General features: G+C 33.7%; 1 protein-coding gene across 5 annotated transcripts in view; it reads left to right on the top strand.

Annotated features, from left to right (window-relative positions):
- Positions 1-210: 210 nt before the first annotated feature.
- LOC106874522 (protein phosphatase 3 catalytic subunit alpha) overlaps positions 211-27617 on the top strand; it is a 175157-nt gene continuing 147750 nt past the window's right edge. For all 5 annotated transcript variants that reach the window (XM_089362800.1, XM_089362779.1, XM_089362785.1 and 2 more), the window contains exon 1: positions 211-369. In XM_089362800.1, the coding sequence (XP_089218926.1) occupies positions 321-369 (49 nt within the window). In that variant the 5' untranslated portion in view covers positions 211-320. The remainder of the gene's footprint in view (positions 370-27617) is intronic.

Consider the following 27617-nt stretch of genomic DNA (forward strand, 5'->3'; position numbering starts at 1 on the left):
CCTTTGCAATTTACCGACGGCTGACAAACGAAGTCGCCGGGAAGGAGTTAATATTTTTTTTTTCTATTTTTTTTACAAAAAAAAAAACCAAAAAAAAAAACCCAAACCCTTGCAAAAAAAAAGGAAACGTAAAAAAAAATATATATAAATATATATATATATATTTATTTCAAACAACACAATAATACATTCATATACACGAAATATATATATATACGTATATATATATATATCAAACCGAATATATAATTAATATATATATATATATATATATATATATATACGTATATATATATATATTTTAAAATAACCCGAGAACGATGACCACAACAGACTGTAAGATGTCTACTACGGACAGGGTCATCAAAAGTAAGTGTATAAACCATTAAAGCAAATTACATATATACATATATATATATATATATAAAATATATATGTGGATGTATATATATATATATGCATATATATATATGTATGTATGTATATGTATTTTCTGTTGTGTTCCTGTCTGAATTTTAAAGGATAACATGATGAAAAAAAAAGAGAAATCACATCGAAAATTATAATTCTTAACTGGATTTCTATTCATTTTTAATATGTGTATGTGTCTACCTGTTGTTCCATGTTCGTAATCTAAATATATGATGATATATATATATATATATATATATATATACATATATATATATATATATATATATATAAATATATATATATATATATATATATATATATATATATATATATATAAGGGCATTCTTGTATAGTAATGCCCTTATATAAATAAATATATTTTGGGGAATAAATGATGGATTTTTTTCCCTTATGAGGTTTTTTTCACGCTAGCTACTTGATAAATTCTTGTAAAAGAATTCATCCTATTATTGAATATATATATATATATATATAGCCATATAATATACTGCGTTGCTGATGATGATGATATCTTCATATGGGAGATTTTTAGAATAGATGAAGGAGATGGTATATAGGTGTATATATGTTATATCAAAAACAGTTGAGTATTAAATTGAAGGATCATTGGATACTTTTTTTACTGGAGTACCATATTTAATTTCCACAACGAAAATTTTGGCTGTGACTTCGAAGTTTCGTCTTACTAAGACAGTTCGATGATGATGATTAGTAAGTAAACCGAAACTTCGAAGTCTCACTCAGTCAATCATTTCCTTATAATGTTTATATATACATATATTATAAACATACATATATATACACCATCGTAATTTTATTTGATTTTATTTTCATTTCTTTGTACAATGGCCTCTGTAATTAAAGAACTAAAATTTACCATTCCTTTCTTGTATATAACCTCTCGTTAGCGGGTTATATGTGTGTGTATATATATATATATATATATATATATATATATATATATATATATATATTTACATACACCCCCAGAGAATGTATACTTTATGGGTATATATGCTACTTTGATGGGAAAGGACTTTCGCTTTCTACATATAACTCCTCCGATTCGAAGTCGAGCTTAATGTTTCGTTTCATTTCATTTATTTTTCTTTTCTTTTTATCAGTATAAAGTGGAATATCAATATATCGATCTTCAGCATTGTCTATATTGATGACAATCAAATATTGTGTGTATGTGTCTATATATGTGTCGATGTGAAGGTAGTGCAATGAATATTCGACATCAAAATGTTCCTTCGTTTTCTATTAAAATATATACAGCAGCAATATAGTATATAAAAAAGAATAACACACTAAGTAGGTGTGTTATTACTATATAACCCTAGGTCAACCATGATTGAGCAGACATATAATCAAAAGCATTTTAAACCATGGCCATCCTGCTTTTATTTTATTTTATTTTGTTTAATTTTTATGTTTAGTGTATTCCAGTCGACATTATCCAAAGTGGCCTTATTTTTTTAAGATTTTAGGGGTTTGATTTAAAGGAGATTTGTCTACTATTTCTAGCAATTTGAGCGACAGCATAGAAACACTCTCGTTTGTACTATGTAGGTGTTTAAGTTTCTCCGCTGTCCAAAATGCATATCGTTTTATTTTCTCATTTTTGTTGGAAATCTCCCTAATTGGTCATTTGGTTCATTTCTAATTATGATTTTTGTGGTCTTCCTTCGTATATGTATCAACACATTCAAACACATACGTGTTTGGCACACACGACTTTGCTAGTTCTTTTAATTTATTTATTGAATTTATTGCTTCTGTCTCCTTCGCAGACGATTATAATATATACTCACGTAGTAGTCTGCTACCATAACACCTACGTGCATGTGTGTGTGTGTATACACACGTAACTGCTGGCAGAATTGTTTACAAGTACCGTTTGTGTGTGTGTATGTATATATATATATATATACATACACACACACACACACACACACACACAAATATATATATACATATACACACACACATACATATATATATACACACACACACATATATATATATACATATACACATATACACACACACATACATATATATATATACACACACACATATATATATATACACATATACACACACACACACACACACACACACACATATATATATATATATACATATACACACACACATATATATATATACATATACACACACACATACATACATACATACATACATACATACATATATATATATGTGTGTGTATATATATATATATACACGCACACGCACACACACACACACACATACATATATATATGTATAGCGAAGTGCAAGTCGGAAGTTTCATTACTTTCATTCTCATATATAGACATGACTTGAAATGACATAATTGTAGCAACTGATGTTGAAGCTGATAACAATTTTAATATTGTCTTCAACCATAGAACTTCTCGGATTTTACCGCATTAACAAATTTTTGTCGTTTATTTTTTGTTTTCTTCATCTGTGTTTCATTATTTATTTGTTTTTTTATTCTGGCATCTAAAAAAGCAAGAAGTGCTTTTCGTTACTTTCAACCTTTCCGCCATCTTTTTAACACATCCTTCTCTCTCTCTCTCTCTCTCTCTTTCTCTCATGGATTTTCAATTTATTTATTTCTGTAAAAGGTTTTTTCTGTATTGTATATTTTTAACGTGAATTCTGCATAATTTATTTGATAATAAAACAGAGACGGAATGAATTTATAAAGAAAAAAAAACCCCCAAAAAACGGAAAATACTAATATGTTATGCTGTATATTTAAAGACCTTTCCGTCAGATTTCCAATCATACCAGCAGAGAACCCCATCCATTCACATCTGTTGGTTTTATGTAATTTCATCCATTCCATGGCATAACGTTAATATAAAGTATTCTGGATTTAAATATTTGTATCCTATTAAACCTATTTTTTTCTTTTTAAACTGTTTGACTTTTATATATATATATATATATATATATATATATATATATATATATATATATATATATATATAAGCAATACGAGATATAACCGGAGGAATTTAGTTTCCCATTGGGTTACATTTAGTAATTTAATCCCCTTATGTTCATAAATACCATTGGGATTGTAAGACAGGAAAAAATGATATTCTTTTGCGTTTTCTATTGGGTTTATTAGTTTAAAGCCACTGATACAACATAAAAAATCTTTTCTATCAACTTCGCTATTTCTAAAATGCCGGGTTGTAATCAAATATCTTGTCAAAATACCAGTGTGTGGGTGTAGATTTTTGTAGGTGTAGGTGAGAATATTAAATACTGTTAATTTTATATGCATTGATTAGCTGCTAACTGTGGCCAATGTATAAAAGAATTATAAGTACGATATTTTGGTCATCATTTTTCATGTCTTTTATTTTCTCTCTCTCTCTCTTTCTCTTTCTTTATACATAAAAGTCGTTTTTGAATATGTGGGGTTATTATTGTTAAAGATCAACTGCAGTGTGTAGGTATTGATGTTATGGGATTATATCCTGGATTAATTACTGTTAGATGCTTCACATAAAATTTCATCCCTCCATTCGATGGTGGATGAATAAATAACTCCATTTGCGTATGTCTAGAATATAATGAAAATAATAGCTAAGTTGTTGAATACTGGTGTATTATTTTCACATTTAAGCCATATAAGATAGGTAGTGTTCATCACTTCCAAGCCTGCCAATATCTTGTTAGAGTATTTACCTGAAATTGACAACTGGTTTGTGCTTACCCATGTATGCAAAGATTGTGTGTTGTTTGACAATTTAGTGAAGATCCTTCGGCAATTAAGTGCATTTTCTTGGTTGATGGTGGGGAGGGAAAGTTGGTTTGTGTCATTTACTTTTAATGTTTGAAATATAATCCATCATACTGTTATCACAGAATTTTTTTCCTTCGAAATCAGATATTTCCCGTCATAATTTTAGGAGATATTCGTATGCTATTCCCAGCGTCTTCATTTATTAAAGACAAAGTATATAGTCTTGATTTCAGTCTCAGGCATTTCGATTGTTTTACTGAAAAGTATTACATGATTTTTTTTTTTTTTTTTTTTTTATTTGTTATTTATGAATGATTACTAAATATAATTATTTCTTCCTTTATAACTCAAAAAGTTCCATACGTAATTAGGAAATCAGTATTATTTCTGTACAAATGATTTGACTGCTAACTTCACTTGTGTGATAATAAAGCTTTTGGGTGGAAAGCCACAGACATTGTTTCTCTGCTGCGAAACAGCTTTGTACCTAGATGAGAAATATAATTAAATTGAAAGAAAAGATTATTGTTCATTGATTACTAAGGGCATTAAGTAGATAAGATAGTGAACGGTTAAAGTAAACTATCTCCTCATTCCGTGTTAAATTCCTGTTGAGGCAGACTTTGTCCTTCATCTTTTTTTGGATCTGTTCAGTGTGTACAGGTATAATTCAATTAATTTTACCCCCTTCCATTCCAAGTTTACGGTCTTGTAGCTATGAAAGAAAAGTAATTTAGGCCAATGCACTGCCAAACTCTTGGAAAAACAAACATCATAACATTGTATATCTCTTCTGAATATCTCCTAAGAAACTAAGTTTATTCCACGATTAAAAGGTGAAATTCATGAGTAGCATAGTTTGTGGGAGAAATATCCAGTCTACACCACACCTTCCATTTCATAAGGTTTCTATTTGAAATTTGTTTTATGTTCAAATCCTCCTAAGGTTAGTTTTGCCTTTTATCCCTCTGGAGTTGATTAAAAACAAGAAAGGACTAGTCAAAAAAATGGAGTCACTTTAATCAACCGGTCTCATCCTCTTCAAATTGCTGGCCTTGTGCCTGAATTAGAAATTATTTTTATTACTTGTCGCTTCCTTTGAAATAGAATGCCCCTACTCTTTTTGTTTTTCAAATTCTGTTTGTGCATAATGAGGAGAAATTAGCAATTCCAAACAAGTATTTTATAATTATTTGCCCACACCTACTTAAATCTATTGATATTCCATGACTGAATGATTTTGTGTGAGTGTTTTATGTTTACATGCATTAAATAATGGGATTATTTTGAAGTAGGCATGTTGGGGTTGGTGGTGAAGAATATTAATTACATTTGTCTATTTGCTACAATGTTGGGGACAGAAATTAGAACTACTCTTGCTTAACCTTTTTTTTCCCCCCCAAACATCTCATCTTTCTATGGGACAGGATTATATGATAGGGAGAGAATGGAACAAGGCTCATACTTTTTTATTTTGCAGATTTCCTCCTCCCCAGGAAATTTCAGAGGGCTACAGCTCTCAAAGGGAGAGATCGAAGGAGTTACTTGATGCAAGACCTAGAAGGTGAAATGCATCAAATGACAGAGGGAAGAGAGATGGGTGGCGATAATATGCAGCTAGTTAGTTTAGATGAGTAGAGGCCATTGTAGCAGCAATAGAAGAGGCTACAATTATAATTTTTATTTTCACTTATGCATTTGGTGAGTGAATAAATTTATCAAGTACTGTCATACCCATTGAGTGAATGAATATTTGAAGAACCTATTGAAATATGTGTACATATGTTTGTACGTATGTATGTAATATGCCCTTCCCACATGTTATTCTTTTTCCCAAACCTGTTATTTCAGTAAAAAATAAACTGAAATAAAAATCACGGTAGATGTAAGAAATCTGTTTATCTAAATGTTTGCATTCCACTGCAAAATAGTGTTGTTTACTGACCAACCTGCATTATCTTTTGTGATATATATATGTATGTGTGTGTGTTGACCAACTACCATCAGTAATCATTCTCACAATTTTCACCCAATCATTTTCTAGTTTATTTTTCCTGTTATTATTAAAAGGTGGTGGATGGCAGAATTAGTAGATGGTCTGCATTACTTTTACTGTAATCTACCTACTTATCCATCTACCTGTATGTATGTGTGTGTGTCGAGTCAATTTTATACCTTGGCATAACATTTTTGATACCGTTGCTGCTTTTAAATTCTAAAAATGTTCAGACTACTAATTCAATGAGAGCATCAGTTACAAGTGTCATTAGCTTTCTAATTTGTATGTATTGTGTGTGGTTTTTAGGTATATTTCAAAATACAGCTTGAAAAATGCTGTGTTTGCTGAACTCTTTCAAACATAACATAATGTGGAGAAAACAGACATTAACTAGATGTTAAGTAGTAATATTGTATGAAATTACTTCGAAATTACAAAAACAGAAAACACCTGATTTAGACAAGAAATTTTAACAGATTTGAGTTTTGTAATTTTTTCAAAAGATGAAATGTTGGTTATTATCCCTCAATTAATCATCCACCTAGCACCGTTATAGCTCAAAATATTTTTTTTTTTTTTTTTTTAATGAGGTGATGATGTATGCTTAGTAGATGTTCAATTGTGCTGTTATTGATGGCAGTGGATGGCAGAATCAGTAGGACACTAGACAAAATGCCTTGCAATATTTAGTTACATTCTGAAATAAAGTCCTATCAAACTCAACTATGTCTTGCATCTTTCTAAGCTTAATAAAACAAAAATAAGTATTGTCAAGTACTGATGCACTATTTAATCAAAATTTAAAGTCCAGTGCCAATGTTAGAAATCAATGATTGAAGGTTGTGGAGTGTCAAGCAAAATTACTTAGAGTGTTCTTGACATTCTGAGTTCGAATCCTGCTGATGTCAACTTTGGCTTTGATCATTTTATCAGTCAACCATAGTTTAATCAACTGTTCTGCCACCAAAAAGGACAAAACTATTTGGCTTTGTGCATATATGAAAATTTCATTGTTTTTCTTTCCTTCTGTTGATTTAACTTAATAATCTGATTATTCTTCTATTTTTGTCATTTTGTTTTCTTACTGTAATTCATTTTAAAAATGAAAGTAGAAATTGTTGTCTTAGAAAAAGGGGAAGTAATAAACAAATTCTGTAATCGAATTCTTTATAATTACTTCTACTGATGACTGGCAAATTATATAATTTGTTTTTATTATCACAAATAAAATGCAGATTAACAAACCTGATATATACACATTTTCTATCTGAATAGGTTATCATAAATTTAAACAATGACATTAACAGCTAGAGATAGTCTGACTAGTTTATCAAAGATTATATCAAGGAGCAGTGTGATAAACCAAGTATGTGCAATCAATAGATTCTATTGAATTGTTGTAAAGTTCATAGATTCACTGTTGGACTTGGCAAAGTATTAATATTGTGTTTCTAAATATATTGATTGGTTTCACCAACTCTGTTTTCAAATAATGTTTGTGTTAATGAAACTGTCCAGTTCCACATTAAATAGGAATAAGTTTTCATTAATTTACAGTATGCTTTTTTTTTTAAATCCAACTGTAAAAATAATCTTGTCCATCATATGGTATGTCCAATTTAATGCCTTGGTAGCATGAAGAGATTTCATATTCAATATGATGTTTGGTTTCATGCAACAAAAATTCATATAAGGCCTGGCATTTTGTAAATTTTCATAAGCACCTTGAAAAATATATTTTTAATTTTTCATTAAATTGAACATGAAAATAAAATAAATTTCTTCACTTAACATTAAATTTGTATAGACTATATTGTGAAGGCTATTAATGTTGGAAATCAATTGAGTATCATATATTGCTTTCTAACTTTTTCATTTAAAAATATTTTTTCATGTAGTTTGCAGTTTAACAACTTGATATAATAAGAATTTTCTCCTGACTAAAGATAATTTCCAAATTGCTAGCCCTTAGGTGAGATAATCAACATGAGTTTTCTGTATTAACGACAAAGACACTGATTTAGTTTAGCCTTAAGCTATAATTGTTAACATTCAAGGTCTGTAATCTAATCACAAGGCTTCATGTGGAATGTAATTATTTGTATTCTTCCTGTATTGGAAATTACTACCTAAACACTGCAGATGTTTCTAACTTTTAATTTCATCTCTGTTGCTATTGTTGAACAAGGTGTATGTTTATTTAGAAAAGAAAATGTAATTATACATTCATATGTCTTTTCATAATCACAAAATGTATTCTTTTCTGAGAAGCATTCAAAAGAGAAAACAAAAAGAATTTTACACAGGAATAAGTTACTCTTTTAATATCAAAGTAAAATTATTAGCTGAATCTAACGGATTATCTTCAAAACTATTTCCTTGATACGATATTCCTAAATAGTTTAGATATGTTATTATTGATAACCTATCCTTGGTTTATTCACTATTTTGACTGATAATGTCCAACCTCTTTTCTGTATATTTATCATTCATCACACTGGCATTGGTTTCACATACATGTGTGTGTGTACATATATATTTGCATCTGTGTATGTAGGTGCATATATATATATATATATATATATATATATATGTATGTATTTGTGTATATGTGTGTGTGTACTAGTATATGTGTATACATGTGTGTGCATATGCCTTGTCTTCAATCCTCAACTTCTGGTGGTGCCATATAGGAGTGATTGTAATATATGGTTTACTTTGGGCATTCTTTGATCTGGAGGAGCCCATCTTCTCCAAGTCAGACAATAGCCATTTTCTTCCAGAAAGAGAAACAGGCAGTCAGGAGAAAAAGAAGAATCAACACCAGTACAGTAGTATGTCATTGACCCTGAAATGGTGAAAGGCATAGTTGACCATGGCAGTATTTGAACGCAGCACACAGAGAGGCAAAATGATCACTTCAAAGCAATTTAACAGCTCCTGCAATTCACTGCCGCATGCACATGTGTGTGTGTGTGTGTGTATAATTATATTTTGATGTATGATCATCCACTTCTATTTACTGGAAGGTTTACCTCATTGAATTAGCATGCAAAGTGGCTGAGTGTTCCACAGACACTTATGCTGTTCATGTAATTCTCAAGTAAAGTCATTGTCACAGTATCATTAGACTGGACTTTCAAATTGCAGGTACAGTCAAGCCAACAACCTTCTTTGCAGTTACCCCTCTACCAAAGTTCCCTCACATGGTTTGTGTCAACCCAATGGTATGGTAAAGGCACTAGCCCAACTTAAACACAGTGGGATTGAACTTGGAACCTCATTGTTGCCACTGAGTTATGTTGAATAAGTATTTTTTACCACAGTCTCTGGTTGAGCTAAGCTTTGTGAGTGAAATTGGGTAGATAGAAACTGTGGAACCACATGGAATGGACCATACCTATACTTCTAAGGTCCAACCTTATCCTGTTAATTTTATTTGAAAATTACAATCGATACATATGCCTATAAAGTATTCAGCTGTTTCATATGTTCAGTCAATCAATCACCTAAAAAAATCATTCAGCAAAATTTACAGGTGAGTCCATATGTGTGTGTACATGTGTATACATGCATATATATGTCTATATGCATATATGGGTATGTTGACTTTTTTGTGTGTATGTATATATAACTATATGTATTTATGTATGTGTGTGTGTATGAATATGTGTATATGTATGTGTGTGTGTGCATATGTGTTTATTATATGCTCCTGCTTTGATTCACAGTAATGTAATGCATTTACTTGTGCCATCAAAGCAAAGAGTACAACCTCATTGATGTTATATACCGCTAAAGTAACACATTAGAATCTGAAACTGATTTCTGGAAGTAGTGGACATAGAGCAATGATTTGATACTCGTGCTCAGATGGTGCTTGTGCTTGGTTATTAAAGAAAAAGAATTTGTAACATTAGAAATGAAATGATATACATATGATACTATTAGTGCAGATATAGCATCGTGGTTAAGATCACTTCCCAACCATGTAATTGTGGGTTCAATTCCACTGTGTGGCACTTTGGGTGAGTGTTTCACATCATAGGTCCAGGCTGACAAAAGCCTTGTTAGGGGATTTGGTTGATGGAAACTGAAAGAAGCTTATTGTGTGTATGTGTGTTGCTTTATCTTGAGACAGCACATTGGTTGTAAATAAATTTAACCATCATACAAACAGTGTCATTTGTTTGCTATCTCCTATAAAATCATGTCCAGCCATTGTGTTGTTCGTATTGAAAGGACTACGGGAAATATTACTTTACTTAGAGGACTGGCTGGCAACTAAGGAGCCATCCAGACAGAAAATTTGTGTAAACATGGAAAAGTGAATATTGAGATAATAATAATAATGATGATGATGACTATTATTTGAAAAATGCACTAAATTTGAAGAAATTAATCAAATAATTAAGATAATCTCATAAAATATATTCACTCCAAGGGTACAATTGACAAAAGGTGTATTTATAACTCAGTTTTATTTACTGTTAAGAAATATGCCAAGGACAATCACTGATTATGCACAAGTGTATGAAAATCAATTCAAATCTTCAAAACAATGCTGTTTGAAAGAAAATGTGCATGATTGGCTTTCTCACAAATGTAGGATCACTTATTACTCGGAGAAAACACCAGAATGCAATAATTATTGCTCAATTAAAATATGATATAGCTTCATTATTTGTGTCTATATCAAAACCATACCTTTACAGCTCAGATTGTCTTAATGTTAAAAGATATAAAAAAATGTGATTCCTTTTCTGAGTCAAAAATGAATATTTTAAGTGTTGCAGATATGGAAAATACTAGTCACCAGATCTTGCTGACAATCAAGTGCATGTTTAAATTTTGAAACCTATGAATATTTTAATAAGTCTACACATCTTGTCGTATATATGAATTAAGTATGTATGTATGTATGTACAGAGATATGCATAGATATGTATAAATGCATGTTTATACACATACTCACCGAGAAATGTGTTTGTGTATGCATATACATATATCTATACACACAATCATCATTTTAAAGTCTATTTTTCCAGGCTTGCATGAGTCAAGCAAAATTTGTTGAGGCAAGTTTTCAATGGTTGACTACCTATTTCCAAGTAAGGTCATGTTCCCTTTCGGCTGGAAATGGATGACAGTGCTTGTATGACTGACACTTGCTTGCAACCATTATGTTATGCCAAGACATGGAGTCACAAATTTACATGTGTACATGCACACACATAGAATCAGATTCAACCATTAAGTATGAATCAGAAACTGTTATGGGAAATACCCTCAGCTTAGAGTTAGTGGATGTGGGTGACGAGGTAGGTAGATCATTTCCTAATAATATTTGAAAAATGAGCTCAGATGTGCAAGAAACAGCACTTAAAATTGATTGTTGCACTAATGCAGATTCTAGCAGAGTGAGTTCATGTACTAGTAACGCTACATTTAAAAACAACATAATAGTGTAAGCAGTTATCCCTCAAAGGGCAATTAATAGGTACTCTTAAATTACACATCTTTTTATGATGGGTTATGGGTGGTGCATTATGAGCTTCATCAAAGTCCATATATTTAGCATGATTGTTAGTTCTATGATTAGAATTATGAGTATTATCATAATCTTTATTAGGATGAAGATAGTTGGCATGGTCAGGATAATACATATTATAATTATTGTTATTACTCATACCCAAATTATTATAGCTGGCATTAATGGTATTCATGCCACTATCATTAATAGTAGTTTTAACCACAGTATAGATGTTGTTAAAGTTAATAGTAGGCTTTACATCCTCCATTATATTTGAACATTCAGTTATGATTCCATTAGGGGTGTTATGCCCAGTGAAATAGTGGTGATCTATATTTGCTAAAAAATAGTTATTGGGAGTTAATGTTATTGTAATGCTATGGGAGTGATATTTGCACATCATCATCAGAGATGTCATGGTAGGAATTAACAGGGCCTTTTTTGTAGAGGTTTTATCTTATATGGATTCAAAGCTGTGATGGTGGATCCAAGGTTAGGTGTGGTGGAATAGGAGAGTTTATAATGGATTCATTAAAAATGGAGTGGTACTTATATTGGTGTGGGGAGTTGGATTTGAGTATGTTGAAGAAGAGTTTAGGGGGAGATTAAACTAGTGCTACAATATTACTAGACCCCCTAACATAATGAATGTGAATATGGCACCTATCATTGCTTATCTGAAACAGCTGTAAAGATAAGACTTGATTACACCTTTCATGTATTTGTATATGCAGCATTCCATGTAAATACACTTCTTTTGCTTAGATTTGTTTATTTGTCTTTTCTGCTTACACACACACACACACACACACACACACACACACACACACACACACACACACACACACACACACACACACACACACACACACACACACACCTGAGTGTGTAATCATCATTTAACATCCACCTTCCATGCTAGCATGAGTGTGTGTATATACATGTATGTATATATATATATATGTACATATGTATATGTGTATGGGTAGATACATAGAAAGAACAGACACAATAAAAAGCTGATCAAAAGATTGACTAAATGCAAAATATGTAAATGATGTTGGTATATGAGGTGTATATAGAAGGATATTCATTAAAAAAATGTCTTAATAGGGACAAATGTGTATATAACATATATATAGATCACCAGAAAATTGCACAGAAAAATGTATATTATTAATCAATGTTATTCACACAGATAATAAAAAAAAAGTCAATCAAAAACCATATGGGTTAGGGATCCAGATTCAGACATACTTGTGTGTAGCAAAAGTATATATCTATATACATACGGACTTATATACATAGACTCGCATGCACAAACACTGAATCTACATGCACATGCTTATATATATATAGATGTACATATATAGAATGTTAGCGATGAGATATACCAAAAATAAAACAAAATTCCCTATAACATATAATTACAAAATTATACTGTCTCTATACATATTCTTCCTGTTAGTAGCCAACCCACTCCTACTGCCCTGACCATTTATGTATATAAAAAATTCTATCAGTTGGTTTATATTTTTGAATTGTATTAACTGAGGAAGGTCTTGGTGCAAGGGATGTACTTCCCATTATATTTTTACACAATGATCTGAAATATCATTATTATAACATAACAGGTACAGGCACGGCTGTGTAGTAAGAAGCTTGCTTCCCAACCATATGGTTCCAAGTTCAATCCCACTGCATGGCACCTTGGCAAGTGTCTTTTACTATAGCTTTGGGCTAAACAAAGCTTTGTGAGTGGATTTGGTTGATGGAAACTGAAAGAAGCCTGTCATACATGTGTATCTGTGTGTCTTTCCTACCACCACTGCTTGACAACTGGTGCTGCTGGGTTTATGTTTCCGTAACTTAGCAGTTCGGCAAAAGAGACCTATAGAATAAGTACCAGGCTTTAAGAGACAAGAAGAACTGGGGTCAATTAGTTCAACTAAAAATCCTTCAAAGCGGTGCCCCAGCATTACTGCAGTCTAATGACTGAAGCAAGTAAAAGATAATAGATATATATATATGATATGTAGTTATGCACATATAGATGTGTTTGTGTATACACATATAGATTGATAGAAAGATAGATGTATGTAAATAAATATACACACATACATGATGTTGGTTGCTGTGTTCTGATTGTTACTATTAACCAGGATCTTACTATTTTCTGGGCTGATCTCTATCCCATATATTCCTGATACTTTTTCCAGTTTGGTGATGAGCTCCTGGAGTTTTGCTTCATTGCTCCCGAACAGCAAAGTCCAAGTTGGAGATGGGTTGTCTTCCAATGGAGGCACAGAGTAGAAGTCTTGGAATGTCTCTTGCATATTGTTCTCCAGGAAGATGTTGACATCCATGTCGAACACCCACTGTTGTTCTGAAGAATTCTCCAGTGTTATTCAGAAGAACTGCACTGCTTGAGTTTTCACACATTGCTCAGATTACTTTGATGAGGTTGTTGTCAAAGTTGTAATTCTTCATCAATTCTGCAACAACCCATCATACTAAACATGGTCAAATGCCTTTTTAAAGTCAAAGTTGTGACAGAAGTCAGATTAGTGCTGCAGATTCAGTGAGCAGTCTGATGTTAAATATCTACTCCACAGTACTCTTTTGGGGGCCCAAATCCAGCCTGTTCTACAAGGATTTCTTCTGCCTTCCCCTTAAGTCTGTTTAGCAGAACTCTTAGCAATACTTAGATGGGGTGACTACTTAAGCTGATTTTCCTATATTTGAACAACAGGAATATATTAAATTACATGTAATATGAATTCCTTACTTAATGTAATAATCCCTACTTCTAGTGAGCATGGACCTAAAGCTTGGTGGTAATTTGTGCCAACACTAAATGAGGCTATATATGTGCTTTACTTGTTTTTGTATATATGAATGTGTTACATATGCTATAGTTAAGGTGGACAATTGCTGTGCTGCTGATGTCTTACGAGGCAGAACATGTCTTGAGCTGTCCTTTTCACACAATCAAGCTGTTATTTAAAAGCATATCAGTTTTGGAGGATCTTAAGATTATCTCCCCTTCTCATTCAGAGTTGGTAACAATTGACACTAAATTATTGGTCAACCATCTCTGAAAACAGAGGCAGTTGCAATAAATCAAGAATTCACCTTGTATATTATTTAATATACAGTTTATTCATCTTCATTATATACATACATGTATGTGTGTATGTATATATGTGCATGTGTGTGTGTGTATATATATATATATCTATATATATATATATATATATATATATCTATATATATATATATATATATCATCATCGTTTAACGTCCGCTTTCCATGCTAGCATGGGTTGGACGATTTGACTGAGGACTGGTGAAACCGGATGGCAACACCAGGCTCCAATCCATGTATTTATTTATGTACGTGTGTGTGTGAATGTATATACGTTATGTCTCTATATGTTTCAATGTGCATGTATGTATCTGTTATCTATTTATGGTAAGCTACTACTACAAACAGTCACACCATCTATTATAGTTAGATGATGACTAGTGACATTCATTGATTTTTCTCTTAATCATCCACTGATTCTGAACTTTCAAATTCCCCAGGAATAAAAATGAAAACTTCTTACTTAAAAAATAAGGGCTTGTAGTAGGAAGAACCTCTAGTTCTAAATACCCCCACTCAATTTTTTCCTGTTTAAATAAAAACAATATCTAAAATGCATATAAACAAAAATATTGGTATGTATAAACACTCACACACACATATATAAAAAAAGTGTGCATTAACAAAATATGTTTTTATTTAATTGCATGTGTGTGTGTATGTAAATATATAGTGCTTGTGTATATAAACCTGTTTTTTATGTATATGAAATATATGCCTTAAATGTTCCACTTAAACTGTTACAAGTCAACATCTTTGGCAAGATATGAGCAGACAGGAAATTCGAAAAGGCTGATATGCTGAGGAGGGAGGACTGGGCATTTTGGTCGTGCTGGGTTGAGGGGGGGGGTCTTTTTTTTTTTGTTTTTTAGTTGTAGTGCACCTGAGCACTGTATACAACAATTTTAGTATGTATATAAAAGGAGCAAGATGGAAATACAAGTGAGTTGCTGGTCACTGAGTGGTGGGACTACAAAACAAGTTAGAACCAGGCTGTAATAGTAATATAAGAAAAAACAGAGAGAGGGGATAGAGCTGGTCTGCAGCTAGGAGTGTGCCCATTAGTACTTGAATGCCAGTCAATTAAGTAGTCCTTCTTTGGGTTCAGTGCAGTATGTTCGTGCATATAACAGCAGCACCATCCCAAATGTGGATGCAATACTCCCTTGTGTGCTTCACTTGAACCTTCTAGTGTCAGCAGTTATTGGGCGATGAAATATCTTACTCTGAAACTCTGAATAGAGGGATGCAATCCTAGATATGTTAAGAGTGTGCTTTTACCAGGACAGTGATAATGGTAATGAAGCCCTACACTTTAGAGCAGTTTGAGGGCTGCACATTAACAGAGTGTCTTGGTGGAAATTTTGGTGAATCATGTAAATTTTGTTGGTGTCTAGAGAAACAAAATTACTTTTGCCAGAACTTTGTTGAGATAGGGTTTTCTTTTGAGTTTTTTGCTGTTTAAGGTCCCTGTTTATAGAATCAAAGCAGGTTTAGCATGGGGTGTGTTGGTTGCATGTGGATGATGCAGGGTTAACGAGGAATGAAGGAATGTCATCTGCACTGGAGTAAGATTTACTCAGTGTAGTTGGCAAATAGCTCATTGATGTATAGAAAGAAGAAAATGGAGAAGTTCAGAATTGGTTTAAAGTGGGGGCAGAAACAGCTCTATCAACTCATGTCACAATAGTGCAATAGGTGGGAATTATGTTGTCTAGAGCAACAAAATTTCTTTTGCCAAACTTTTGTAAAGCAAAAGCCCACAGGTGAATGACATAAAAGAGCTGGTCTGAAAGAAGCCTGTGTGTGTGCGTGCATGCATGCATGTATCATTGCGTATGTGTTTGTCTCCCACCACTATTTGACAGCTGGTGTTGGTTTGTGTATGTCCCTGTAACTTAGTGGTTCAGCAAAAGTGACTGATAGAATAAGTACCAGGCTTAAAAACATGTACTGGGATCAATTCATTTCGCTAAAAACTCTCCAAGGTGGTACCCCAGCCTGGCTGCAGTCTAATGATTAAAACAAGTAATATATATATATATATATATATATATATATATATATATATATATATATACACATATATATATATACACACACACACACACACACACACACACTTACATACACACAGTGGACTTCTTTCAGTTTCTTTCTCCCTATTTCCCTTGCAAGGAATTGGTCAACCTCCTGAGTTGCCTTGCAAAACCACACTCCTAATTACATGGCTATACCTGCACCTATATGTATGTATGTGGTTAAGAAATTCACTTTATAATCACATGGTTTCATATTCATCCCACTATACATACATTGGGAAAGTGTCTTCTATTATAGCCCTAAGCTAACCAAAGCTTTTGTGAGTGAATTTGGTAAATGGAAACTAAAACACATGCACTGCATGTGTGTGTTCTTGTCTTGATGTTGTGCAACAATTGTAAACAGAAACACATCCCATTATAACAAAGCACTAACAAATAATGGCTTTACCAATAAGTTAATGTTTATGGAGGATCCTCCACCACTGAACCCCAAGAGAGTTAGAGAAAAGTAATCTGGTTTAATCTGCCATGCAATCTATAAGTTTCCACTGTATAGCTAGGACCTACCTGGTGCTAATTAAAAAGCAGTAGATATCATAAACTCTTTAAAGATTAAAGATTATTTTCAATGTTATGACATCCACCCTATAGAGTCCTACCAACTGTCTTTTGGGAAGACCCTACCTCCTAAAATCTGTGCTCTATACAGCCACCCCCAAACAATCAGATGGCATTCCAAGACACTATATATACATGATTTTAAAGGAAAATACAATGCATTCCTTCAGGTGTAGGAATAGGAGAAAATCCTCTTTGCTGTCGCTCTTCATCTGGAGATTCTAGGACCATTGAGACAACCTCCCCATCATAGCATAGAGCATCCTTGATAGAGCTCCTTCCTTACTCACTAAGCACTCATAATTGCCAAGTCTTGCCTCCATTTGAAACTCCACTGGCCTACAGTGTTCTTTAGTAAAAGAAAATCATTTATCTTATTGTTTCCACCACAGGTGTGCCCTGTTAATGAACATTTTTATGTTTGTCTTTTTTCACTTAATGTTGTCGGTTTGTTTACATTCCTGTAACTAAGCAATTTGGCAAATGTGATTGGTAGAATAAATATCAGGCTTAAATATACTGAGTTCAATTTGATTGATTAAGCCTGCCAAGGCAGTGCCCCAGCATGGCTGCAGTCCATTGACGAAACAGTAAAACAGTGTACATATATAATGCATGTATATGTGTGTATTTATGTCTGTGTGTGTATGTGTATATATACACACACAAAGATATACATACATGTGTGTATGTATATATTTCACTTAGGCAGTGTGATATTAATAACCGAGTGTAGAACCCAATATACATATGCTTCTAAACAAAATATTTAGTCAAGTACAGAGCAGTAATAAGAAAAATAGATGACATATGAATAAACAATTATTAGCTTCAATGGAGCTATAAGGTGTTACTCAAGTACTCAATGAAGCTATAATGTGTTACTCAAGTACTTAATGAAGCTATAAAGTGTTACTCAGGCACTCATCTTATAGCAGAAACAGCTCATAAGATAATCATTTATTCTTCTGTCATATATTTTTCTTATATCTGTGTGCACGTACATATACACGAACACACACTAGGAATGCTTGAGTAATGAGGAACAGAAAAAATAAATAAATGCCAGTTAAATTTAATTAAATATTATTTATGAATAATATAATTATTATGTAATTATTATCAATGACGCCAGTCTATCAGAATGGCAAATTTTTAGTTCTTCATTTAAAAATTTCCCACCCTGAAGATCTTACCTTTGCAGAGGGCTCTTGCATTGTCATGCTGAAGAATAACATCTTTTCTGCTAACCAAAGCTGGCCACTTTCAGTATAAGGCTTCATTTACACAGTGAAGTTGCTAACAATATATGTCTGCAGTAATGGTCATTCCAGTGGACTACACCATTCATGTTCTGTCAGACACTTAGCTAGGACTTATGTGGATGAAGTCTGAATTTGGTCTTGGTACTAGTTTCTCATTTGTCAATACCCACTTGTTTTCTTGTTGACAAGCTGTATCCATTTTTTGTCAGCCTGTAACAATGTGGTGCAAAAATCAGTGATCATTATCCCTAGTCAAGTGACTACTGGAGAAGGTGATAGAACAATGAGTTCGGTTCTCAAGTGAGAGCTCATGAAGAAGACAAAACTAGTTTGCCTGTTTGTGTGTCTGCACCAAATCTCCTTTGACAAGGATCTGATTCAGCTGTCGTTCTCAAATGATCATAATCCAAACTGGTTAATCTTCCAGGGCTTATTGGAAAGATCCAAATCACCTTGTAAAACCACAGCTGGTATTTACAAGCCTTCACTACATCAGGATATACTCCACAAGTGTTTTTGTCCTTTGACCCTGCTGTTGGATAGAAGAGATGATAAACTGGATCTAGATATTTTCTACAATTTGAATGAAATCATTCCTTAATTGGTAGATTATAATTCATAACAATGAAATACAATATTACTTTCCGAACACTTCAATATATGTTGTGTGTATATATGTGTATGTGTATACATATATGTATGTTTATGTATATGTATACATTCCTGGATAAAGTAAATGAACTAAACATATTTTTGTAAATGTGGCATGTTAACGTGTAGAATATATTGAAATTTAAATAGGTTACTTGCTCTAAACAATGCAGTACTTCCTCTGGCTTGAGGCCAATATCTTAGGTAAGACTGAAAAGATTAAAATTATATATATATATACACACACATATAAATATGTACACATACATATATATTCATATATATAAATGTATATATATACATGCACACACACACACACACACACACACACATATATATATATATATATACATACACACACACACATACACTCATACATATACATACATACATACACCTATGTATGTATATATATATATATATCTAGGGCAGGTAGATATACGTATACATATATATATACACACACACACAGACACACACATATTCACCATGATAGATCGCTAGCCACTGCACATTCTTTATTTTCTCTCCTTGTTTCTTTCTGTGGAAGAGCATAGGCTCGAAACATTAAAGACTTTTTCACTTCCTGAGCATTAAACTAATACATCTGTTTGTTTACACCACCTGTCTTCGTCTTTTGTTTTTTTTGTGAATTCTCCCCATATATATATATATATATATATATATATACACACACAGTATATACACACACACATATATAATGGATGATACTTTGTTTTTATTTTATCTAATAAAATGTTTAAAATATTTAGAATGTCAAGAAGTGTAATTTTAATTTATTTTAAATGAGGAATTTTCTTGTAATGTTTAAATCAAATTAACTGCAACTTTGATAGGTTGATTGCATGTGTGCCCCTATTGGATATGGCTTCAAAGGAAAGAAATTATATGCTTATACGGATATTAACTATCAAATTGCTTTTCTTTGCACAACATATTCTGAAATTCACAACTTTCTAGGGATGAAAATCTTTATTTTGCCGCATGCCATATATATGTTACACACACATATGTTCGTTTAATAAATATATATATATATATATATATATCAAAATCGCTGACATGGCCGATGACAGTACCGCCTGATTGGTACTTGTGCCAGTGAAATGTTAAAAGCGCATCCGAGCATGATCGTTGTCAGGGCCACACATTGGCTCCCATGCCGGTGGCACATGAAAAGCACCATTCAAGCGTGATCATTGCCAGAGTCGCCCTACCGGCACGTGAATAACAGCATTCGAGTGTGGTTGTTGCTAGTGCCACCAGACTGGCTCCCGTGCAGGTAGCACGTAAAAAAAACCTTTTGAGCGTGTTTGTTGCCAGAACCACCTGACTGGCCCTCGTGCCAGTGTCACGTAGAAGCACCCACAACACTCAGAGTGGTTGGCGTTAGGAAGGGTATCCAGCTGTAGAAACTTTGCCAGATCAGATTGAGCCTGGTGCAGCCTCTGACTCATCAGTCCTCAGTCAAACCATCCAACCCATGCCAGCATGGATAGCTGGCATGAGTTAAACGATGATGATTTTATATATATATATATATATATATATATATATATATATATATATATACATATATATATATATATATATATATATATATAATCATCATCATCATCGTTTAACCCATGTCATATATATATATATAAATATATCATTATCATCTTCATTTAACATCCATTTTCCATGCTGGTATGGATTGGATGGTTTGACTGAAAATTGGTAAGCTGGGGAGCTGCACCAGGTTCCAATCTGATTTGACATGGTTTCTACAGCTGGCTGCCCTTCTGAACACCAATATGTGTGTGTACATATGACTGAGTGGTTAAATTATCTTTTCAATCATGGTTTTGGTTTGATCCCACTACAAAGTGCATTAGGCATGAATCCATGTGTATGAAACTAGTCTGGTAGAAATTGGTAGAAGTCTATCGGATGGTACCTATAATTCAAAGGGAGGGCCAGGTTTTTCAAAGCCTATATTCATGTTTATACATATCTATAAATGTGTCTTTGTATGTATGAGTTGTAGGTATATATATATATATATATATATATATATATATATATATATATATATATATATATATATATATATATACACAGCTATAATAAACATATTTATATACAATTGGCCGTTGCCAGTACCGCCTGACAGGCCTTCGTAGGATTTTCGAGCGAGATCGTTGCCAGTGCCCCTGGACTGGCTCTTGTGCGGGTGGCACATAAAAGACACCATTTTGAGCTTGGCCGTTGCCAGTACCGCTTGACTGGCCTTCGTGCAGGTGACACGTAAAAGCACCGACTACACTCTGAGTGGTTGGCGTTAGGAAGGGCATCCAGCTGTAGAAACTCTCCAAATTAGATTGGAGCCTGGTGTTGCCATCCGGTTTCACCAGTCCTCAGTCAAATCATCCAACCCATGCTAGTATGGAAAGCGGACGTTAAACGATGATAATATGAGTTGTAAAATGTGTTGTAATATATTTTACATATTGCAAACATTATCTAACATAGAACTCAATACATTGCATTGAGTGCATAACTGTTAAGTGTATCAAAAGTTGATAGCCTACCCTGATGTTTCATCTCAAGCTATGCTATTCACAACTGTTGTGTACAAACTAACATGGAATGCATCTCAGAGATATATACTCTTGCGTTTGTGTGTGTGTGTGTGTATCATCATCATCATCGTTTAACGTCTGCCTTCCATGCTAGCATGGGTGGGATGGTTTTACAATAGCTGGCTAGGCTGAAGCCTGCACCAGACTTCTGTGACTGTTTTGGCAGGATTTTTATTGCTGGATGCCCTTCCTAACACCAACCACTCAGCAGAGTGGACTTAGTGCTTTTTACGTGGCACAGGCAAGGTGAGTAGTGCTTTTTACGTTGCACAAGCACAGGTGAGGTCAGTTTTGGCAACGTTTTTACAGCTGGATACCTTTCCGAACACCAAGATACACACACAGACACTTACACATCGTCGTCATCATCATCGTTTAACGTCTGTTTTCCATGCTGGCATGGGTTGGACGGTTTGATTGAGGTCAGCGTCAGCACCAGGCTCCAATCTGATCTGGCAATGTTTCTGTAGCTCAATGCCCTTCCTTATGCCAACCACTCCAAGAGTGTAGTGGGTGCTTTTTATGTGTCACCAGCACAGGAGCCAGTCAAGCAGGCCTAGCATTGATCATGTTCGGATAGTGCTTTTTACGTGCCACTGGCATGGGAACCAATGCATAGCTCATATATATATATATATATGTATATATATAAAGCAAGAATGGAGATCAGATTTTATGTTAATTTGATACATTGTTATACATACATATTTCTTTAATGAAAATTTTTATTATGCAAAAGCTACATCACCAAATTATTAGAGATTGCGAAACTTCTCATAAGTAAATCCTGTAGAAAGCAAGATTCTGTCAAACTGCTATTAGATTGCTGTAGTCATTTCTTTTGCTATTTCTGATGATTTAATGATGGTATTTGATTGTGAGGTAATTCATTATACAAAAAAAAATTTTCATTAATGAAATACAAATAATAATACAAGAACATACAATCTTCTATTTATTCTTGTTTTACTATATGTACACTGTACTCAAAATATTGAGGATATTATTAAAATTAATGATTATATTCTTTTTATGAATGTAGTTTAATCAAATGACTTTATAATGAAACACAAGGACTTCTAAATATTGGTTGTTATACATAACACAAATATAATACATATTTGTATATATCTAAATATATATTGCATGCACATATATACACACACACACTTGTATGCATGTGCTCATACACACACACACATACGTACATACATGCATGCATCTTACTGAACATCCTGCAGAAATGACTTGTTTGTAGTGATCAAATGTTTATGCTATACATTAGCTCACTTTCTCCATCAAATCAACACTACTTGTACAGATATATGGTGTACCACATGTCAGATGGATAATCATCATCATCATCGTTTAACATCCGCTTTCCATGCTAGCATGGGTTAGACGATTTGACTGAGGACTGGTGAAACCAGATGGCTACACCAGGCTCCAATCTGATTTGGCAGAGTTTCTACAGCTGGATGCCCTTCCTAATGCCAACCACTCCGAGAGTGTAGTGGGTGCTTTTACGTGCTACCAGCACAAGGGCCAGTCAGGAGGTACTGGCAACGACCACGCTCAAAATGGTGTATTTTATGTGCCACCCGCACAGGAGCCAGTTCTGCAGCACTAGCAACGATCTCGCTCGAATGTCTTTGCACATGCCATCCGGCACAAGTGCCAGGAAGGCGATGCTGGGCACAAGTGCCAATTGTGAAATGAAGAGTTTTGCTCAAGAATGCGACACATTGCATGATCTGAGAATCAAAACCACTGTCTTGTGGTTGTGAGTGCAACACCTCAACCACTAGGCCTTGTGCCCTCACTACACCACACACACACACACACACACACACACACACACACACACACACACACACACACACACACACACACACGCACGCACAGAAGATGGGTTTCCTTCAGTTTCCATCCACCAAATCTCTTCAGGGGTCTTTGAGTTGGTCTGGGGCTATAGTAGAAAGACCTGCTCAAGATATCATGCAGTAGTACTGAATCTGAAACCAGGTGTTTTGGAAATGAATTTCTTAACCATATATCCAAAATATAAGAACCATATATGTATGTATGAATGTCATTATTCAGTTTATTTCAAGATTTCTTGCCAATAGAGAAAGAACCAGTTTCTAACCTAGGTCCAAGGCTAGCTTAGAATACCCTGTTCAGCATCAAGAATAGGGTATTTTTGCTTGTATATATGTGCAGATTTGTATGTTTTATGTATGTATTCTCATGCATATAGTTGCATATCTAGACATGCTCATATATATTTAAATTATAAACTTCCGGAAAGTTTTACAGATTTTTAGTTCCAGTGATGGATTGGATCTGTAATCTTCGGATTATCTTTCTCCTTTCTGGTTTTGAGAAGCCTAATTTCTCAAGATTAGTATTTAGGCAATGTGATACATATCCCAAGGCCCCAATAATTATAGGTGTATGTATATATGTGTGCTTGTATGTATGTGTGTGTGTTTATATATGCTAACCTTCTATGTATCATACTTAATATATATATATATATATATCATCATACATACACATACATATACACCACTGATAGGCAAAATGCTACAGTTTTTATCTGAGATAAAATTGTTTAGAGACATGCAATGTTGAAAACAATACATACTGATGGGAGGCAAAATTTCACAGACTGTTTACTTCTGAGGATGGACTTTTGCACCTGAAATATAAAGGTTTTTGCAAAACTTTCTACATTGTCAGAAGCTTTCTTATTTTCCCTTTTTTTTTTTCCCCCTTCTTCATATATACACACACACACACACACACACACACACACACACACACACGCGTTAATGTTTGTTCTTATGGTCAGTTATAATAAAAACAATTTTACATTAATCTGATGGGTTCTCTATACTTTTGTATATATATATATATACACATTTTACAAGCCTCACTGAATTGTCACCTGGCATAAAGTATAACCTGTTTTTATGGTTGAATCATTGGCAACTGAGGAATATTTGCTGGAAACCCAACATAAGAAATATAGATCTGACAAAAGGTAGAGGAACTCAGCAGATGGCCAACAGCTTTGTAGAAAGAAAGTGTTGCTATGTATAAATGAGATGCTGAATGAGCACACTCTAAAGCCAATTGAGAATCATGGAACTTGAGTTTTACTCAGAACATCCTTGTAGGAGATGGTATATAACCCCACCACCACCATCATCTTGTAGCCAGCCTTAGTTGGTGAATACAAGAAAAAAGACTTTAATGATAATGCCTTCTGTTGATACTTCCACCAGTCATCTTGGTGTTTTCTTATCACTGGAACATGGTAGCTTATACTTAGAGAGTAGTGTTCATATTGTTCCTGTATCTGTAACTGCATTCTTTACAAAGAACAGGTATTTTTGAAGAGCATAGCATATTACACCACTTGTAACTAGACTATCTAAAAGTAAAGTATTTTGTAAAGAATAGAACAGAACAGCCAGTTTTATCTGCACTGATCTCTCAAAGTTTTAGGTGATAGGTGCACAGCAACATTTTCAGATTTGACTAGTTGGAAGCTTGTTGTCACAAGCCTGCACATTTGGCAGGAAGAGAATTATCTTTGCTTCTTTTTCTTCACTCTTGGTAGTTAGAAGAATTGGATGGAATCCCTTGTGACTGAGCAGTCTTATTTAAAGAGGATGCTGCTCACCCACTTGCTAAAGGATGACTAGTAAAGGTGCAACTGACAGCTGTTCATCTCAGCAGGAACAGCAAATGTAAATGTAAAATGTTAAAATATAGACATATAAATAGACACAGGCGTGGCTGTGTGGTAAGTAGCTTGCTTACCAACCACATGGTTCTCGGTTCAATCCCACTGCATGGTACCTTGGACAAGTGTCTTCTACTATAGCCTCAGGCCAACCAGAAGCCCATCATATATGTGTGTGTCTGTCTGTGTTTGTCCCCCCACCATCGCTTGACAACCGATGCTCGTGTGTTTTACTTAGCAGTTCCGCAAAAAGAGACCAATTGAATAAGTACTAAGCTTACAAAGAATAAGTTCTGAGGTTGATTTGTTCAACTAAAGGTGGTGCACCAGCATGGCTGCAGTCAGATGACTGAAACAAGCAAAAGAATAAAAGAATAAATGTAAAGAACACATCTACAGACATGCTACTGAAGTGTGTGAACAGACCTAAGTGGGACCTAATCTGGGACAGCACATGCTTTAATATATTGTCTTAGAGAAACTTCTCAGAGATTTGTGTGTTAAAAAGCACTTGTCTTGATCAGAATGTCAATGGGCTGCTAGACATTTGTCTTTGAGCGTAACCCAAAAATTATTTTTTCACATATAGAAATCAGTAAATGACCTACAAGAACAAGTTCTTGTAGGTCATTCAATTCTTCCCCTGTACCTGTACCCAACCCGAGCTATATTTCTCTGTCTTACTAATACACCCTTTTTTTCTCCTTGCTTCTCTTCTGTCCATCCCACATTCTAACTCTATTATTCTCATTACAAACTCTCCTCTTCATTTCTTTATCTAATTTATTGATCCAATAAATATCTATAAACACTATCCCCTATCATCCATATACCCTTTATCTTCTGAAGAGAATGCTATGACTCTGCTTCCCAGAGCTATCAAAATCTGTACAAGTTGTTACTTTGCTTATATGTAGATCTACAATATTGCCTTAGTATTGCATTTGCTTGCATAATACACAATATGTCAACCAGCCATCAGTCATTCCAAACAGCTGTAAACACAAGACTTGAAAACATGTAAATTGTATATGCAACTTTTCATACAAATACATTTCTTAGACCTGTTATCATTTGACTGGCTTTCTACTTCCATACCTGCTTGATTTTGATTGTTCTTCTAGCTGACTTTTCTACCTCTGGACTATCTCACTCTGATGAAGTTGGAGTTTAAGATTCTAATCTCACTGAACACTATTCTATACCAATCTTAAACTAGCAATTTATCAACCATTTTACGTGTGTGTGTGTGTGTGTGTGTGTGTGTGTGTGTGTGAGAGAGAGAATGACTTAACCCTTTCGTTACTGCATTTATTTTGAGATGCTCTGTGTTTCTTTCAATTACTTTAAATATAACAAAGAATTTAGTAAAATAACTTGGTTATCATTAAGCTAGTGTTAGGAACATAAATTGTGACTAAGGTTTGGTGGAAGATTTTAATTTAAAACTTATGGAAACAAGACATTTGTACTCAGAGCCAGAGCCAGTTTCAGTCGGGCTGGTAACGAAAGGGTTAAATATGTACATGAGTATTTAAATACTTTCTATAATAAATATAGACTTCATTTAAATGCCTCTGAGGGAACTATAAGATGCTGCATAAGCATTCAGCTTTCAGTGCAAACTTCTTATAGTAGAAACAGTTGTAAGCTTATAAAAGCAATTACATAACTCCTGTTTTTTTGTCTTTCATTAATTAATAATATGTTCTGTACTCACCTGATGGTTTACTCTAAGGC

The sequence above is a fragment of the Octopus bimaculoides genome, chromosome 1 (genome assembly GCF_046866305.1).
Source record: "Octopus bimaculoides isolate indiv1 chromosome 1, ASM4686630v1, whole genome shotgun sequence".
NCBI classification, from domain to species: domain Eukaryota; kingdom Metazoa; phylum Mollusca; class Cephalopoda; order Octopoda; family Octopodidae; genus Octopus; species Octopus bimaculoides.